Raw genomic sequence first — 18587 nt, 5'->3', positions numbered from 1 at the left:
AGTCAATAAGTATTCAACCGCTTTGCTATGACACTCTAAATTGAGCTCAGGTGCATCCAATTTCCTTTGATCATCCTTGAGATGTCTCGACAACTTGATTGGAGTCCACCTGTGGCCAATTCAATTGATTGGACATGATTTAGAAAGTAACACACCTTTGAAGGAACTGCGCTCCAACGCGAGTCGAAAGAATTGACGCGACCAAAGACGGAATTCGTCCGAGTTGCTTTATTGAAACAAAACAGCTCAGGTATTCTGACAAGCCCGTTTATCGGGCAACAATATATATACACATTTATGTCGGGAAGTTTGCCCGGCAAAAGCTATACCGGGCATGCCCGGGTATCAAGGGCGAGCCTTGGAAAGGCGAGTCTGGACCTGCCCGGGCGTGTTTGGCTGCGGCCTGGCAAGTCGAGGCTGGGCGTGCCCGGGCGCTCTGGGCGAGCACTGGAAAGGCGATAGTGGGCATGCCCGGACGCTCTGGGCGAGCCCTGGAAAGGCGATAGCGGGCATGCCCGGACGCTCTGGGCGTGCCCTGGAAAGGCGATAGCGGGCATGCCCGGACGCTCTGGGCGAGCCCTGGAAAGGCGATAGCGGGCATGCCCGGACGCTCTGGGCGAGCCCTGGAAAGGCGAGAGCGGGCATGCCCGGGAAAGACGAGACCGGGCGTGCCCGGGAGGTTCGGGCGTGCCCGGGAACAGTGAGTCCGGGCATGCCCGGGAGAGGCGCGTCTGGCCGTGTTCTGGCCGGTGCAAGGCGATTATGTACATCCAGTGGTAACCGCTACACCTTTCTATATAAGGTCTTACAGGTGACAGTGCATGTCAGTGCAGAAACTCTACCATGAAGTCCAAGGAACTGTCCCACGAACTTCAAGATAGAATTTTGAGGAGGCACAGATATGGGGAAGGGTATAAAACAATTTCTAGAGTGTTGAAAGTTCCCAAGAGCACAGTGAGCTCCATCATTAGGAAATGGAAAGAATATGGAACTATCCAGACTCTTTGTAGAGCTGGCCGTCCGACCAATCTGAACAACCAGACAAGAAGGACCTTGGTCAGGGAGGTGACCAAGAACCCAATGAAGCTTCTGACAGAATTACAGGGTTCCTTGGCTGAGATGGGAGAACCTGCTGGAAGGACAACAGTCTCTGCAGCACTTCACAAATGTAGGCTTTATGGGAGAGTGGCCAGATGGAAGCCACTCCCAAGAAAAAGGTACATGACATCACGCCTGGAGTTTGTGAAAGGGCATGTGGAAGACTGAGAGCTTGAGGCCAAATATTCTGTGGTCTGATGAGACGAAAATGGAACTCTTTGACCTGAATGCAAAGCACTACGTCTGGCAGAAACCAAGCAGAGCTCATAACCCATGTAACACCATCCCTACCATGAAGTATGGTGGCCGCAGCATCATGCTATGGGTATGCGTTTTAGCGGCAGGGACTGGGAGACTTGGAAGGATAGAGGGAACAATGAATGGAGCCAAATACAGGCAAACCCTTGAGGAGAACCTGCTTCACAATGAAAAATACCTGAGACTGTGGTAAAGATTTACATTCCAACAGGACAATGACCCTAAGCATACAGCCAAAGCAACACTGGAATGGCTTCAGAACAACAATGTGAAAGTCCTTCAGTGGCCCAGCCAAAGCCCAGACCTCAATCCCATTGAGAATCTGTGGAAAGACTTGTAGATTGCTGTTCACCGACACTCCCCATCCAACTTGACAGAGCTTGAGCAAATCTGCAAAGAACAATGAGAGAAACTCCCCAAATCCAGATGTACAAAGCTGATACAGATATATCCAAGAAGAGTCGAAGCTGTAATCGCTGCCAGAGGCGCTTCTACAAAGTATTGTCTCAGGGGGTTGAATACTTGTGTAAATTAGATATTTCTGTGTTTCATTTTTAATTACTTTGTAAAAAATATCTAAAAACAAAATTCCACTTTGACATTATGGGGTATTATGTGTAGATCAGTGAAAACGAATCTCAATTTAATTCATTTTAAATTCAGGCTGTAACACAACAAAATGTGAAAAAGTCAAGGGGTGTGAATACTTTCTGAAGACACTGTATATGCATGGGCGATGAATGTGAAAATCCCAAGTACGATTTGGATATTTTTGATGATGGAGAAGATGATAAAAGGGATAAGAGGACCCATCAATGGGAACATTTATCATTCATGACATTGTGGAAAGATGTTTTACATGTCGATAGGATACAAGAGTATTCAACCCCAACGGACAGGAAGTAGTGGGGTTGATGAAGGGCCGTTTATCCTTGCTAAGTGAATTTATTATACAATGCAACTCCAATTTGTCATATAACAAAGTTTGCATGTTCCAGTGCTCTTTTGTGTCTTGAAATTAAAGGCAAAGTTGCAAATTAGAGTCATTTATAATTCTCCACCAATAAATCATACCCTCATTGCAATTTCAAATCACAAAATAACCCTTATCGCAAACTGGCCTGTGGAAAAAACGTTACACCACAATATTAGGTGACACCCACACTAGAAATGTCCCAGGGGGTTGTTCTAACACAAAAAGCATTCAAACCTTTTATGTGGTATGGGTTGTGTGAGACCATGTTTCCCAGGGTCTGATCCTGGACTTGAAAGTATTAGCCTCACTATTGTAGAGATTATTTCCAGAGAGACAGAGACAGAGACAGAGAGAGAGAGAGAGAGAGAGAGAGAGAGAGAGAGAGAGAGAGAGAGAGAGAGAAAGAGAGAGAGAAAGAGAAAAAAAAAAAAAAAAAGGCAAAACAATCCATTTTACATCTCCATGATAAACCAACGAACCTTGTTCATTTTACAGAAGCAGACTTACGAGAGTGTGCGGATGCACTTTGCTGACTCGCGTATGTCCCAGATGCGAACGTAGCACATGGAGGCGGTGAACACTAGGCCAGTGTAGCGGCAATATTTCACAGACACGACGTTGTTGGGATGGCCGCTCAGAGACATAATCTCCTGCCCCGTAACAAGGTTCCAAACTTTGCATGTACGATCTTTAACATGGTGGTAGGGTTGTTTTGGGGGTTTGAGAGAGAATAGGGTGGGAAAGAGGTTAGTTTTAGAAAAAAAATGAACATGCATGGTAGTTCTTGAGGTATAAATACATATTGTTACGTTTGTGGGGGTAGGTGATGACATACCATCGTGGAGATAGGGCTGTGTAGTACTAGCATGGACCGTGGATGGGTAGGAGACATTTCAATGTGCATAAACAGAGAAACTGTGAGCTTAAGGTTGTTTATGTGTTCTTCACACAGTGGGGTGAAGACATGCTAATTAGGTAGGGTTTAAAGATAATTTCCCCAGTGTGTGCTTCCCACTGTGATCAATCCCTTACGTTCACACGGCTGGCCATCAAAAATCGGCTTCATTAACCAACAACACTAATATGTTGCCAACGGAAATCCAGCACATTCACCATCCGGCTAAACCCCGCCCCACCACGGCCGACGTAATCCGTACATTCCAAATCGGACAATTAACACTGCCCCACCAACCGAGTAAGGAAAAGGCCATGCCCCAAGCTTTTGCGATTGGTCATATGACATCACAGAGCGAGAAGGTTCGAGCATTGCAGCAGAAGAAGAATCACACACACACACACACACACACTCTCTCTCTCTTGTTTTTTGTGCTTGCCAAACAAGAAGCTCGCCATTGTTGGTGCGTTTGGTGCGCTGGGACTTGTATGCGCTTTTGAATTAAGTGAGGAACTCTTGGCTGCGTTGGCAGCATTGCGAGGTAGGAAGAAGAGCGCATAGCTCTCTCAGTCTTTTGCTCTCTCTCTTTTGTCCTGGTTGCGCCGGCGGACGGCTGCTTCGTGCCCGTGGCCGCTGGTGGAGTGAATTTCAGAGCCTTTGTGCCCCGTGGAATAAACATGGAAGGAGGTGTGGTTGATCTGTGGTGCTATTCAGGAAAGCTGTGGCTGCGCTGTGCTTTCTGGTGAGGAGTGAGAGAGGAGGACGTTTTGCTGCCGCTTCGCGGCTCGAGGTGCTCGAGTGGTTGACCGGCGCCATTGTGGATGCGTCGACGCTCGGTCCTTTCTCTGACCGACCGGACCCGTTGAACGACCACCAAGCGTCCAAAAGTCCTCGTTGAGGCCGTAGCTGAGTGTCGGCCGACTAAGAACATAATTTTTTCTTTTATCTTTCCCCTTGTCCGTATTTGTGTCAGCATGTAGGGTCCCCCGAGTTAGATTTATAGTTTTACCGCAGCATTCATTTTTATTGTCTTACCTTCATTTCATTAAATTTCTGATTGTGACATTTTTCATTGTCATATTGTTGATTTTCCTTGTCTCGTTTCTGTGCTTGTGGGTTCGAGGAATAAACCCCATAGCTTTCGTCCGTACAGGTAAGCACCCTGGTTTCCTTCACCCACGCACAACAGGCTGACCGCCAATTTTCGGCTTAACCACCTCGGAGTTAAAACTGTTCGGCAATCTGCCGCCTGTGATCTTAATCACCGGTGACACGACAATATATAATACCAATGGAATACTTTACTCATCTTCAAGAAGGCTCGTGCCAGTCTGGACCGGCGGACAAGTCAAACAATTACTTTTATCAATTGAAAGTCAAAAAGATTATGATAACCACCATGGAAAGCGAGATGGAGCTGTTGTTTCAAGTGATAGCTCTTCATTATATCAAAATTATAATTTTGCTCTGACAAGGCTAGCGCTCAAAACATTACTCACACGTTACATGCCACACAAAATAACATAGGCTGCTCCCTCATCAGCCTTGACTTGATAAATCCATTGGATTACAACAGTGAATACTTCCAAGGTTATACGAGAAAAGAGGATAAAAGCTCCATAAATCCCAAACAAATAGCTGTCCATGAACAGATTTATATGGCATTGAGCTTACATGTTCAGATTATAGTTTATTAGCCCTTTTCCCCTGCCCCACACCACCCTTTCCCTCCACCAGGAGGAGATAGTGTTTTGCAATCATGCCCTCTGTGTGTGTCGCTGGTTGTTATCTCCATTTGTGGGTTTCAGGAGGTAGAACAGAGTCCTCCCAAGACCCAAATAACCATCTCCTCTTTGGTAAGGGGTCACGGTTCATGGATCAATCTGTTCAACTTTTTCAGAGTTTTGTTCCAAGGGCTCTTTTCAGGATCGTCACCGAACCCAGGATTGCCTCCAGTTGTAGTTATTTTGTGATGATATTCCCGGAGATGGTTTTTAAAATCTCAGTGAGGTTCTTCTTCATCAATCCTGTTGCTCCAATTATCACTAGTACAATTTCGACGCTCTTCAGCTTCCAATATTTCTTGACCTCATTTTTGAGGTCCTGGTATTTGGTCATTTTCTTGATTTCTGCATTGTTTAGGCCAAAATCGCTGGGTACTGATATCTCGCCTTTTCTTTTTTGTACCTGAGTACAATGTCCGGATGCAATGCTTTGTTTTCTATGTTCACACTCCATGGAATCATCAGGTCATACATGAGCATGACGTCCTCATTTTCAATGATTCTCCTTGGTTCGTGGTTCCATGAGTTTTCTGGTACTGGGAAGTTTGTATTTTTGCAGATATACCAATGAATCACTTTGCATACTTTGTTGTGCCGTTGTGTGTAACGTTGTTCTGATAATAATTTTTTGCCTCCCGAGAGCAGGTGACTAGTACTTTCTGTTTCTGTCTTGCCGAATCTACACTTGTCCGTCTGGCTCAGTCCCGCCATCGTTTTAAATCTATTGGTGTAGTGTCCTTGATCTTTGGCATTTATGATGATTTGTTTGCCGTCCCCGTTGAGCTGACCTCTGCTTAGCCATTCCAATGAGCCTTCTTTGTCTATCCCCACTCTGTCCAATTATTTTTTGTATTTTCCTGCTCTTTTGTCATTCTCCAAGTTGTTGGTGTATATTTCTTGATATTTCTTTTTTACATAAGATAACATAAGGATAATAAAGGCAACGATTAAATCGGTCAATAAATATTTCCTTTGTCTTTTTTGCAATTGTTGGGGCTGTATTTGTTGCTGTTTCATTTTCCTATGTGGCATCTTCTATTCGCACCTGTTTTTGGAAATTCTTTGCAAGGTGAGTTTGGGAAATTTTTTCAGGTTTGTTGTGTTCATGTTTTTTACAAATTGCATTCGATTGTCTGTTGAGCATTTCACAAAATCAGCTAGTCCTACACTTGGAACTCAACCAGGTGCACAGAGCGACATCAAGCCGCTTCCTCCCTCTCGTTTCGGCAGGTACATTCTCGGGATGTACAGATTTTTGTCAAAAAACTGTTTTTTGTGTGTGTGTGTGTGGGCGTCGATTGCTACATTAAAAAACTGGGTGGTGGAGGGAAGGACATTGTAAGTTCAAACTGCGGAGGCAAAAGTGATAACATCTATCCCCTGTAAATTGTTGATTATAGACTCTCTTTGCTCTGGTGCATTCTGAGCATTACTATGACCACCTTTGCCATGTTTCTTTGAAATAATTAAACTAATAAAGGGGGGCACTTTTAATTTTGAGCTTATTCTTGGTGCCAAAATTTATTATTGCACTAAAAACCCAGATGTAAATGTACATTTCATACATTTATTGTTACATCTACTTTCATTCTAATTATTCAAGATCTACAAACATGCAACCACCCCACCCTCTCCAAAATGCACAGTGGTAGGGTCCATATATAAGTTTGGCAGGGGACAGCTCCTTCCCATTCCCCATTTCTTTATCTTTCTTTCCCTTTTCCTCATACTCTGTAGCTGCTCCAAACACAATAAATTTGTTTCGGGAGGTTGTCACACGAGGAAGAGAGTAAAACTGAAAACAACGGCCTGGGCAGCATATGCTCAAGGACCATGATAGCATTGTTTACATGGTTTACATGGAGACTTGTGTAATACCTTTGGACCCTGAGAAGAGTAGGTCATTGGTGGCGTCCAAGCAAAGAGTGGGCTTCAAATGCCCCTCTGCCACAGAGGTGCAATGAAGCATTCCAGTACGGGCTGTGCGGCCTATTGTTTGTGCTGAAATTATGCCTCTGTTAAGGGCAAAAGGATAATATGTAGCATTTTAGGGTGTGATGTGGGTGAGGAATATCTTGATGATAGCAAATCAAGTTAGTATTAAAGGACTCTTAAACACCATCTCTCACCCCAGACTGATCCCCCCTCAACTTCCCATCATTAAAACCTGCCTTTCCTTCATTCATCTTCCTTCAATTACAAATACTTTTTGAGAATTCCAATAATCTCCATAATCGTCATCCTCATAATCAAATCGGAATTAATTTAATGGTGATCACTGATACATCCACATCTTATCAGATATTAAACTGGTAAATTAGGATCAATATTCTTATCATTGTTGATCATTGTGGTGACAGTAAGTAATGTAATTGAAGTGCAGTACTAATGTGGAGAAAAATATCCATGGCAACATTGTTAGCTTAAAACAGGATGGTTATGAGGGTAAGAGGACAAATGAACAGCAAAATAAAGGCAATGATTAAAACGGTGGTGAGGACAAACAGGGTTATTGAAAGGTCAGTCAGAACAAAGATCCACAAAGATGTTGACATGAAGTATTGGAGAAAATAAATAGATAAATAAGGCAAAATATAAGGCAAAGCGCTCCTGGTGAAAAAACACGCCAACAACAGCAGCAGCAGAGGCAAATAAATAAATAAATAAATAAATAAACAATAACAGCTCCACAAAGTGAGAGGAGTGATGACACCCTGTACCAACGACTGGTGGCATCTGCAAATAAAAAAAAGCAGCCCACACGGTAGCTGGGGTTTCGTTCTACCATGCGCGCAAAATGCGAAACAGAATGATGTTAATAACAAAATGCTGAATTGCAAACTCAAGGTCCAAGCCACCGTGCAATAAAAATAAAAAAAAGAAGCAAACCACCGTCATCCATGCACGTGACAAGGGTTTCAGTGAATGGGAAGGGCACTGAAAATGAAGGGAAGGGTTGTACCTGTGAAGATCTGTATTTGAGGAGTCGCTGTCATCTGACCTGGAATGTATCCCCAGTGGAGGAAGAGGGAGGCAGAGAGGCAGGTGAAAAGGGGAAAAAAGAGCATTGGGGGTGATGGGAAGTACAAGGAGGTGGTGATTGGAAACTGGAGGGAAAGAGGGAATTCTGAGATGGTATGGAGACTGGCATTTGTTTTCATGAATATCTTCTCGTTTGCCATGAAAATAGAGCCCAGAACCCTATTTAGATCAAAAACTATTGTTTTTTCACCGGGACATGTACAAAACAAAGACAACCATTTTCCCTGCCAAGCATGGAAATAGCACAACAATAGGAGGTACAGTGGCTTCCATTTCCAAGTTAGCCAGACAAGTATACACTGTTAAGGACATGTAAGATGTGGGTAGAGTTAAATCAGGAATTTAACTTATGACTGACACCTGCCAATTCCAGTTATTACTCTTGACAGGATGGCCTAGAGGTATGCACACTCGCCTCTAAGCTGTCTAGCCTGGGTTCGGATCCAGACCCAGCTATAAACTCTGCCATCCCAGTATTTCACAGGCAGGGTGATTCATCAATGTGAGTCCCGTCTACCAGCATGGGTTGGTGGACGTTAAAGATCCCATGGTGTCCTTCGCAAAGAGTAGGCGAGTATCTCCGGCACAATGGCCAAATTCCAAATTCCTGTCCTAACTAGGTGAACGTCAGGCCTGGACAGGCCGGTTCGTGAAATACTTGGGCCCAGAATGAAATCGGCTTCCCCTGGCCGACACCACAAGGTGGGATAATGGTGGCCGTTAAAGAGCAACAACAAAGGATGGTGTACAGTTAGCACGCTTATCTCTGGGTTCGATTCACAACCCGACTATAAACTGTTGGATTGGCGTTTCACTGGCAGTAGGAGTTAAGTAAATGAGTGTGCGCGGTTTCTCAGTTGGGTGTTAAACTGGGCGTTCCTCCTAATAGCATTAACTAGTGGATGTTAGAGACCCCAGGGTGTCATTTTACGAAGAGCAGGTGAGTTATTGCCGGCATCCAAGCCAAATTTGAGAAATTTCTTCCCTCACCTCCTCACCAACCCACATTCGTTAAGTGTGGCGAATATGCCAAATACCCAGGCTCAATAACAGTTGTGGGAGGCCTTTGTCCTACAGGAGATTGAAACATGCTGGAAGAAGGAAGCAGATATTATAAATAATCATCACCTGGTGCCTAACTGGTGGATAACATGGTCAAAAATAAAAAGTAAAACGCCATAAGCTGATGTTGGCTTAGCGGTTAGGGTGCAGGCTTGCGATCCTAGGATCCTGACTTCGAATCCCGGTCGATCGCTGAATTAACGCCGGGGGGGTTGATTCAGCCTACATCCTTCCAAGGTCGGCAAATTGAGTACCAGCTCACTGGTAATTGGGGCACTGCATCAGTGGGACAAATGTGCTTTCAGATAAATGATGCAACCAGCATCCACAGGCTGCATATGAAACAACAACAACAGTGGTGCCATGATCTAAGGTTCAAGTCTCGTATAATGTGGTGGTTTATCCCTTGCCTCCTAATGTCTTTGTATTTCATTTAAAACGACAAATATATCAATCTTCGCCATTGCAGACAGGCCGGTGGTGTCTCTGTCTTCTCCCACCTCCCCTCTGGTCTTGCACCCTCTGCCCTCCCTGTGCTTTGTCCCCCCCGCCCAGGTCTCTGCCGGGCTCGCAAGGTCCACCATTAAACCCCTTCTGGTGAAACGACTTAAATCCAGGATCATTGCTCATCTCCACACATTTGTTCCTCCTTTTTGCCTACCCATGGAACCACCTTCACATCATCTTCAGTCTCATTACCATCTTATTACCTTCCATCATTATTACTTTATTACTTATATTACATCATATCATCATTATTACCATCTTATTATTACCGGAATCTTCAATCCAGGTCTTCAAGACAGCTGTCCACCACCATCTCAGATATCCCCAAATCCAAAACCATGATCGTTTATACCCTCGTTAACTCCACCCAAAGCCCTCCTCCTTCCAATTTTCCCTTGTGTTTTGCGTCCTATTTTGTCCGTTATGTCGTGATCCGTTCAGTTTCACTAGGTCTTCCACGAGTCTCGACTATATATACCAAAAAAAAAAAAATACAAACAAAAATCGATATCTTTGTGTTGGGTGTGATATTTTTACGAGCTCCTCCATGAGCCTTGGAAATGGTAACAGAGATCGATAATTACCATAAATAAATAAATAAATTGTTCAGAAATAAATGTGCAGCCCTTCCTACCCAGAAAGGCAGTGTTCATTAGTCAGATGGTTTTTCATATTTTGAAAAAGTCGGCTCTTGTGTACTTGGCACCCTGAACAAATTCTAAAGTTCCTGTGCTGGACTACAAGACAAACACCTCATCAGTGTCATTAGAATGATGCTGAGGAACAACAACTAGATGTGGAATAACCATTAATAAATATTGGGTTGCAAAACTTACGGCATATTCAAAAAAAAGTATTGGGATAGTAAAAAAAAAAAAGGGAAATTTATAATGGGTGTTACGAGCTGTTACTTGCACTTTGTACCACATTTTAGTATAGTAGTACAACATGTAAGCAACATGTACCATGAGATGTGGAGGAAGAATGTTATTAATAAGAGCTCTCAGAATGTTATTAAACAATTTTTTTTTCTAAACCTGCATTTTTGTGCAATTCCTCTTGCAGAGCAAGTATTAAGTTCAGTAGTTGAAGTTGGTTGTGGTCTCTTGACTTTGACACTAGGGTGTCATTACAAGATGTCCCAGAGCAGTTTGATCGGGTTTAAATCGTTGTTCTTGGCTAGCCATTTCAAATCATTTCAGTTGTTGTTTTTGAATCAAATGTGAACAGACACAGCAGTACGTCAAGGTACCCTGCATGTCATGCTGGTAGACAGATGGGCCCTCATCGTAGTATCACTTCAAAGCCAGTAGTGTAGTAGTCTGCTGTCAATATAATATAACAAGAAACGTTCATAAAGTACAAGCTGCTTTTCATTGTGGAAACAATATCCACATGCAAGTTAAAAGGTTTCGGTTTTTTAAGTGTACCGTGTTTAATATAAACTTTTTCACAAGGATAATGTAAAGATACATAATTGGCAATACGAGAACACTGACTCCTGATGGGTGAGGTAAGTAAGGGAGAGAGGGGGATTCACGAGACGAAAAACGGAGGGGAGACAATGGAACGTCCATTCATGATCAATGAAGTAGAAAATTTGTGTTGTTTTATTGTGTGCTTTGCCATGGTCGGGGACAAAGGTTGTCCCGAAGCTTGGGTATGTCGATACGTTGGACATTTTGTGCTGGTACCCTGGTTTTAGCCAGGGTACCAGCACACAGTGTTTAGGGAACGATATTATAACAAAATACAGGTTATACGCAACGGACCCGGATAAATTGGTGAATACATCAAGGGCGAGAAGCGAGATTAACTTTCCAACCATTTTGTATCCATGTTTCGTGAATTTCTGATATTTACTAAAATATTTTCACCCTGGAAGACATGAATGCATGCAAACATTTGGATGCCTACAACCAGTTGACGTCTGGTTGTATCGGTGATTGGCATTCTTCACAATAAAAAGCCACATCACATTGTACAGTCGTGACCAAAAATATTGGCACCCTTGCACTTTTTTCAAATAACTCACAATTTTCTCTAAAAATAAGTTGGAAATAACAAAAGTATTAGGTCTCCACAATTCTATATTTCACTGTAATATTACAAAACCTTTGTTTGTTATTCAGAACTTAATATTGGTTCACGAGTTATCAAGTGACCACTATATTCGTCATGTGTGTGCGTCTGTCTGTGTGTGTGTGTCTGTCTGTCCGCAGCATAACTACCCGATGATATCATCCGATTTTGATGAAACTTGGGTGGGAGGTTGATATCATGATCTCGTTGTGTCCTGCGTAGAGTGGGCGTATTGCGCCAGTTGTGGGCGGAGCCACGCCCAAAAAAGATGTCTTTTTAGGGGGTAATCGAGTTCAAGCGACATCTTCTCCGAGGGGTTTGGTGGAATCTGACAGGGGTTTCGGTATTTGGTTAGGCCAATGTCATGTGTCTAGCCCCACGGAGCTCGACTTTTCATTTTCGCCCCAAGGTCAAGGTCACAAGGTCACAAAATTTAGAAATGTCGATTTTTTATGGTTTTATTACATTGTTCGCTTCCTGATGGGGTGAAATGTCATACATGATCTTATATTATCACATACATCATGAAATACAAGTTATCCAACAAATTTCAGAATCCTCGACCTTTGACCTTTGAAGGTCACAAAGGTCAAAGTTTCAAAGTTGTCGGAATCGAACCGAATTTTCGGTATTGTGTAGCTAACTAACCTCATAACTGATTATACATTATTTTCTATCTCATTTCAAGGTCAGTAACCTTTGTTTTGACATTTCCAGGCCTGGCCTGTCCAGGCCTGCTTCGGTTATAGTCCGTCCTTTGTCATTGAATACCGCTCGCTCATGAACCATCGTCGTCTTCTGACTTGTATACTTTTAAATCAGAAAATAAAAAGAAATGGCATTGAGAAAATTATTGACACCCTCGACTTAATATTTGGTAGCACAACCTTTGGACAAAATAACTGCAGTCAATCACTTCCTATATATAGCCATGAATGAGCTTCCTACAACTCTCTACTGGCGGTTTAGCCCACTCTACTTGTGCAAACTGCTCCAGTTCTCCCAGATTTGAAGGGTACCTTCTTCCAACTGATGTTTTCAGATCTCTCCACATGTGTTCAATGGGATTTAGATCTGGACTCATTGCTGACCACATTAGAACAGTCCAGCGTTTTGTCTTGAACCATTCCTGGGTGCTTTTTGAAGTGTGCTTGGGGTCATTGTCCTGCTGCAAGATCTATGACCTTCAACGGAGACAGCTTTCTGACACTGGGTTGAACATTGCGCTCCAAAATGCCTTTGTAATCTCCTGATTTGGTTATGCCATGCAATCATTCACGGCACCCAGTTCCAGAGGCAGGAGAACAACCACAAAATATCACTGAACCTCCTTCATGTTTGACTGTAGGGAAGGTGTTCTTTTCTTTGAAGGCTTCATTTTGTTTTCTGTAAACATGGAGATGATGTGCATTACCAATAAGCTATAATCTGGTCTCATCTGTCCACAGGACATTCTCCCAGAAGGAATTTGGCTTGTTCAGGTGTGTTTTGGCCAACTCCAGTTGGGCTTTTTTTTATGTCTCTCTCTCAGCAGTGGGGTCCTCCCACCCTTTCATTGAGTTGGTGACGGATGGTGTGAGTTGAAACTGTCGTACCTCGTCTCTGAAGGTCAGCTTGAATCTGTTTGGCAGTTGATAAAGGTACTTTCTCCACCATTCAAACAATCCTTCGCTGCAATCTTCAATCAAGTTCTCTCTTGCGGCCACGTCCATGGATGTTGACCTCAGTGCCATGGGCCTTAAACTTCCTGATAACATTGCATGCGGTGGACACATGAATAACAAGGTCTCTGGAGATGGACTTGTAGCCTTGAGGTTGTCCATGCTTGGCTGCAATCTTGTGTCTGACCTCCTCAGACAATTCTCTGGTTTTCTTTATTTTCTCCATGCTCATTGCAGTACACATAGTGATACAAAACAGCAGAACGACTCCTTTTCTCTGTTCAAACTTGGTGAATGAGTGATTTTTATATTGCTGGCACCTGCAACTGACCACGGGTGAGTTCAATTCCAAAGTAAAGGAGAATCACCTGCTTGAAATCTAATTATTTTTAACAACTTCTAAAAGGTGCCAACAACATTGTCTGGACCATTTTAGGATTTCTGTGTGTAATAAGCTAAGATCAAGTAATTTTTTCAGCTTTTTTGTTTTGTTCCACTGAAAACAAAATAAATACATATGTGGAGACCAAAATATTTTTAAATTTCAACTATTTTCTGGAAGAAATGGTGCATTATTTGAAAAAAGTGCAAGGGTGCCAATATTTTTAGCCACGACTGTACGAGCAAAGGTTGGCCTTTAATACATCAATGACACGGATTCATGTTGGCAAAGCAGATGAGCATGATGTTATACATGTTAACTTCATGCTTATCCGCCTGCCATCTTCTTCATTCAATACTATCGGATGTTTATCCAGCCCCAAAGCTTCATCTTATTTTAGGCCATGGGCCAGGTAGGGTCCATCTGCACTCCCCCCCCCCCCTCCACAATCCTCCGAGCCATTGTTTTTCTGGACTATTGGGGTCCCCTGAAGTGGGACTCACTGTCCATTTGGGACCCATATTTGATGGTACCCCCAAAACACCGATTTTGTCATCGATGTCATGCCATATTCAACGCTCTTATTTATTTCAGTGTCTGTGATGGTTAATATTGCTCCATAGCACAAGTTTATACAGTCATACCCCGTTTTACGCCATTTCGACCGACGTCAAATCCGACTTTACGCCACTCTTCTAGAGTAAATTTCAGTTCAGCGAACGTCATTATGTGCGAATTTACGTCACTCCTACATCATCATCTCCTTTATCTCGAAGGAGGAGAAGACCATGCCAGGCTACAAAGTCGCGAAGGAGTGGCTAACGATAATGCTTGGGGGTAATTGCACCGGCGACTTCAAGCTGAAGCCGCTCTTGGTGTATCTTGGTGTATCATGTGTGTGAGTATGAGGATGAGCTTCAGGCGCAAATGAGGAATTGAATGAGGATCTTTGGAATTAACTTGGTGAAATGAGGCATTGGTCGAGAATGGTTGTGTGTGTGAGAATCTGGTTATCGTTGAACTTGGTGAAATGAGGTAATATAATGGTCTGGGGTGACCCGAGAAAGTGTATGAGTGGTGTATTTAGGACATGTGTAATGGTGTTGAGTGATTGACTTGCATGGGGTGCAAGTGGATAAATGGAGAGAATACTTGGTGTGTGGGAATAAATGGTGTGTGGAGTGAGTAGTGTGGATTGAGTGGTGTGGAGTGCATGGTGCGAAGGAGTGGATGGGGGAGGATGGACCCCTTCACGAATACCCGGGGAGGGTAGTTTAAAGTTAGGTAGAGGGAGTAGGTAAATTGTTTGGAAATTGACATCTGTGGTGCAGGGAGTAGCAAGTTGTTGTTGATGCATATCCTTGTAAAGAACCGATCGACGTATGCATGTGCACATGTGCGTGGATTTGCAAATGCCTGCCTGTACGTCGTCGTTTCTGCGTATGTCGCATCGTCCAAAAATAAAGAAGCAAGCAACTTCGGCCGCTCGAGGAAAGACGGGGCACGCCTACGACTCGGAGGCGAGCGTCGATCCCCGGGGCGGCCGGGTTCACGGAAGCCTGAGCTCGTTCGTTTGTCACAGACGACACGACACGGCCACCGGTGAAACTTCTCGGACACGTTGGGTAAAGCACGCCGTGGTGAAGCGGGCCGCAGAGCCACTCGGCACACAAGCCAGCTCACGGTCGACACGTCCGTGCCGGTCACCCTGTTCGAGGAGAAGACCTGACCGATAGAAAACAACGGAGGGACTCCCGATGTGGAGCGGCAAAGATTCAGGGCGAAGCCGCAGCCTTCTCCAGTTATTTACTCCAGTTTTATGAATTACGGTGTTTGTCTTCATTTTAAGGCATTTTTAAGACCTTACGCCCGGTTTACGTCAAAAACCGAGTTACGTCACGGCTTATGGAACCAATTAATGACGTAGGCCAGGGTATTACTGTATATCAAAAGAAAGCTGATCATCTACTTATCATAATAAAATATCTATATGACAGATTTAAGGGTAACTTGGTTGGCATAACTGTGGTTGAATAGCGGTACCCCATTTTTTCCTAACGTAATGCAGAATCGACTAAAATATTTCAGCTTATATGTAAAGTATGGGTTCAAAATACCTGATATGCATAAATAGATATTTTTCTATCATTGTACATTATCTCAGCTTTCATTTGATACCATAAACTATCCCATAGCCCCAAAACCCTTTTTGATACAGCATGTCAAAGATACTACCAGTTCGTTGAATAAATGTCGTATGACAATACAATTGTCATACTAACCGCTTCTGTTGCAAACGTGACCAGCACTGACACGTATTATGTTATTTTAATATATTGTTGATCGGTGGGTCATTTCAGTTCTTTTCTTAGGCATATTGATGAAAATTGCACGCTGTGATAGATCATCCAATGTTTGTATTCTGCATAGGCCTATATGGAGATCATGAGGTTGTATGCCCATTTTTTGTTATTTAAGAGTCTCTTGTAGCGAAAGGACGCATCAATTAAGCATGTTATGGACCATGTACGTCTTGTCCTCTCACTCCTTGAAGCTGTGAAGATGAACAACTTCGTCTTGTATGCTGCATCCATCAGCCGTATGACTCCCCTCTTTTTCAGCTTTGGTGGACAAAACTACGCCAGGTACCTGACATATTTCACGATCTTCCAAGCCAACATAGATAGCACGCACCCAGGAGCTGAGTCCCTCATTCAGAGAGGAGCAATCAGTGTTGCTCGCTCCTTTATCCCTGGGAATCGCTGTGCTGTAGATAAAACGATGGAAGAAACTTTTATGAGACACGCCAAGTCTCATGGTGGTGCTGGAACTAGTGCTGCGGGTACATCTGGATTACTCACCAACTACCAGGCGTATCAGAGGTGGGTCCGCACCACTCATGAAAGGTTTCTCTACGTTGATGCTGCTCTCGGTATGGCTCATATGACGGACAGTGGACAGGACACCAAACATCGTGATTTACGTCCCACAGAGGTGAAGAAAGGAGAGAAGTTGGTGAAGAAGACCAAAGATACGGTATGCAGTTTTCTCAATCCAGTCACTGTAGAAACGAAAGATCAGCTGCTGATTATCTCGTCAGGGAGCGCAGCATCTGACAATGTTGCTGCAGATGTCCTCAAGGCTGAAGCCATCGGTGAACAAGCACGTGATGACTTCATTGAGATCCGTCTGAAAATTGGCCAAGATTTATTTGAACCCGTGAAACGACTCAACCTCAAAACTTTGAGTGACATGAACAAAAGCTTGAAGACAAAGACAACCAAGAACAAAGTCATCCAGTTCAAGCAGCAGGCAAACGTTGCCTTTCAGCTGTTCATCAAGTCTCAGAAAGAAGGGCTACAGCTTGATCTAAAGGAACTGATTACTTACCCGTTAACCCCTGTCCCATACAGCTTGGCCACTGCAGATGGATACTGTGGAAGTGTAAAAGTTATAAAGCAAGTAATTTATATGAGCTACAACCTGCTGACCTCATGTGCAAGTTTTTTTGTGATTTCCATGCAGAAGTTGAGATTTCCTTCAGTAGGCGAATCATCTCCGACACTGACCAAATTTGTTTGCTCGAGAAAAGTAAATTCTTAGTAGAGGCAATGGTAGACCACATATTGTCATGGTAAAATCATTTTTATGACTGAGGGTAATATGATTACAGATAGGGTGTTTTTTGAAATATAGTGTTGGATCGGGTCTTCCCAAAATGATAAATAATTCTGCACAAATGTCAAATAATGATTCAGGATATCTCGTTACGTTATGTCTTTAAAATATATTCAAAATGAAATGTCTTACTGAAGTTCCATAAGCAAATTGTAAGCAAAGATATTGTATTCTTGGTAAATAATACAAACTAGCAGCTGGTAACACATTGTCTAACCAGGCGGTCTGAAGTAATTTGCTTTCACTTAACTGGTTTATCGAGGCTTGCTTGTCAATGCGCTCGGTAAACAAGCTTTCATGTGACTGTGAATAATCGACTCAGTACGAGGTCGAAGCTAACATTGTTTTGATAAGTAAATGCAAAATACATGGTAATTATTTTCAGAGTTAGACAAAGAGTTCCCTGATACAATAGAAGTGGATGATTTACTCTGCGCTGGCCGATTGGGGATGGGCCCAGTGCACTTTTCTCTACTTCCACTTACAAGTTAATCTAATAAATAGTTTTATGGAATTGTCAACGTTCTCAGTAAATCTTTCAAAAGAACAATAATTAAACACTGAATCAAATAAAGCTTATAGCTTATTAGGGTTTGATAAAAGTTAGTCTAAAGTGTAAAAATCCTATAAGCTTATTCCAAATATCCGCCACGTGCATACAGTCTGGTAGGCTAGCTATCTCCGGCTCTCTGATCCAATACACCACACAATATCCATAGGTTCTGTATATATATATGTATGTATATATATATATATATATATATATATTGCTATGGTTTTGAGGTTTGTAAAGTGAGCCTAATAAAGGTTAAAGTTTGCCCCCCATAGATAGTCACACAAGCAACATGTAGGCCCATTTGTAGTATAGTTATGTCTTAGTATATGTGAGAATAGGCCATTTCCTCTGTTAGTTCTGCATTGTGCAAAGACAGGAGAATAGGCCCTACTTCTGCAAACCATTCTACCTCTGTAGGCGCAATCCATTTTGCTACCCATTGGTTGTTCATTAGTCGAGTTAACACGAGGTAGGCCTAAGAAGATGGGGGCGGCGTTGAGGGTCGGGGCGAAGTCGAGGCAGAGCGGCGGAGGCGATGACGGTAAGCATGAGCCGCCAATCAGGGCTCAGAGGTGGTGGCGTCAGAGGGCGTGGTGAGAAGAGTCT

The 18587-nt window shown here is 43.2% G+C and overlaps 1 protein-coding gene and 1 pseudogene across 9 annotated transcripts in view; one reads left to right on the top strand and one right to left on the bottom strand.

Moving 5' to 3' along the window:
• Nucleotides 1-18587, bottom strand: part of KIF21A (kinesin family member 21A) — a 255299-nt gene that overhangs the window by 49513 nt on the left and 187199 nt on the right. For 4 of the 9 annotated variants that reach the window (XR_013621375.1, XR_013621377.1, XR_013621378.1 and 1 more), the window contains one exon: nucleotides 2840-3020. Coding sequence is in view for 5 of the 9 variants with exons in the window: in XM_078768210.1 (XP_078624336.1) it covers nucleotides 2840-3020; nucleotides 6890-7026; nucleotides 7974-8012 (357 nt within the window). In the remaining 4 variants the exon portion in view is untranslated. Of the gene's footprint in view, nucleotides 1-2839; nucleotides 3021-6889; nucleotides 7027-7973; nucleotides 8013-18587 lie in introns of all 9 variants that reach the window. The other 5 variants (XM_078768218.1, XM_068135377.2, XM_078768222.1 and 2 more) reach the window with 2 other exon arrangements.
• LOC144889893 (uncharacterized) lies at nucleotides 844-1506 on the top strand (annotated as a pseudogene).

The sequence above is a fragment of the Myxine glutinosa genome, chromosome 1 (assembly GCF_964187855.1).
Source record: "Myxine glutinosa chromosome 1, kmMyxGlut1.1, whole genome shotgun sequence".
Lineage (NCBI taxonomy): Eukaryota > Metazoa > Chordata > Myxini > Myxiniformes > Myxinidae > Myxine > Myxine glutinosa.
The sequence above is the reverse complement of the archived record's forward strand: the minus strand, read 5'-3'. Positions and strand labels throughout refer to the sequence as shown.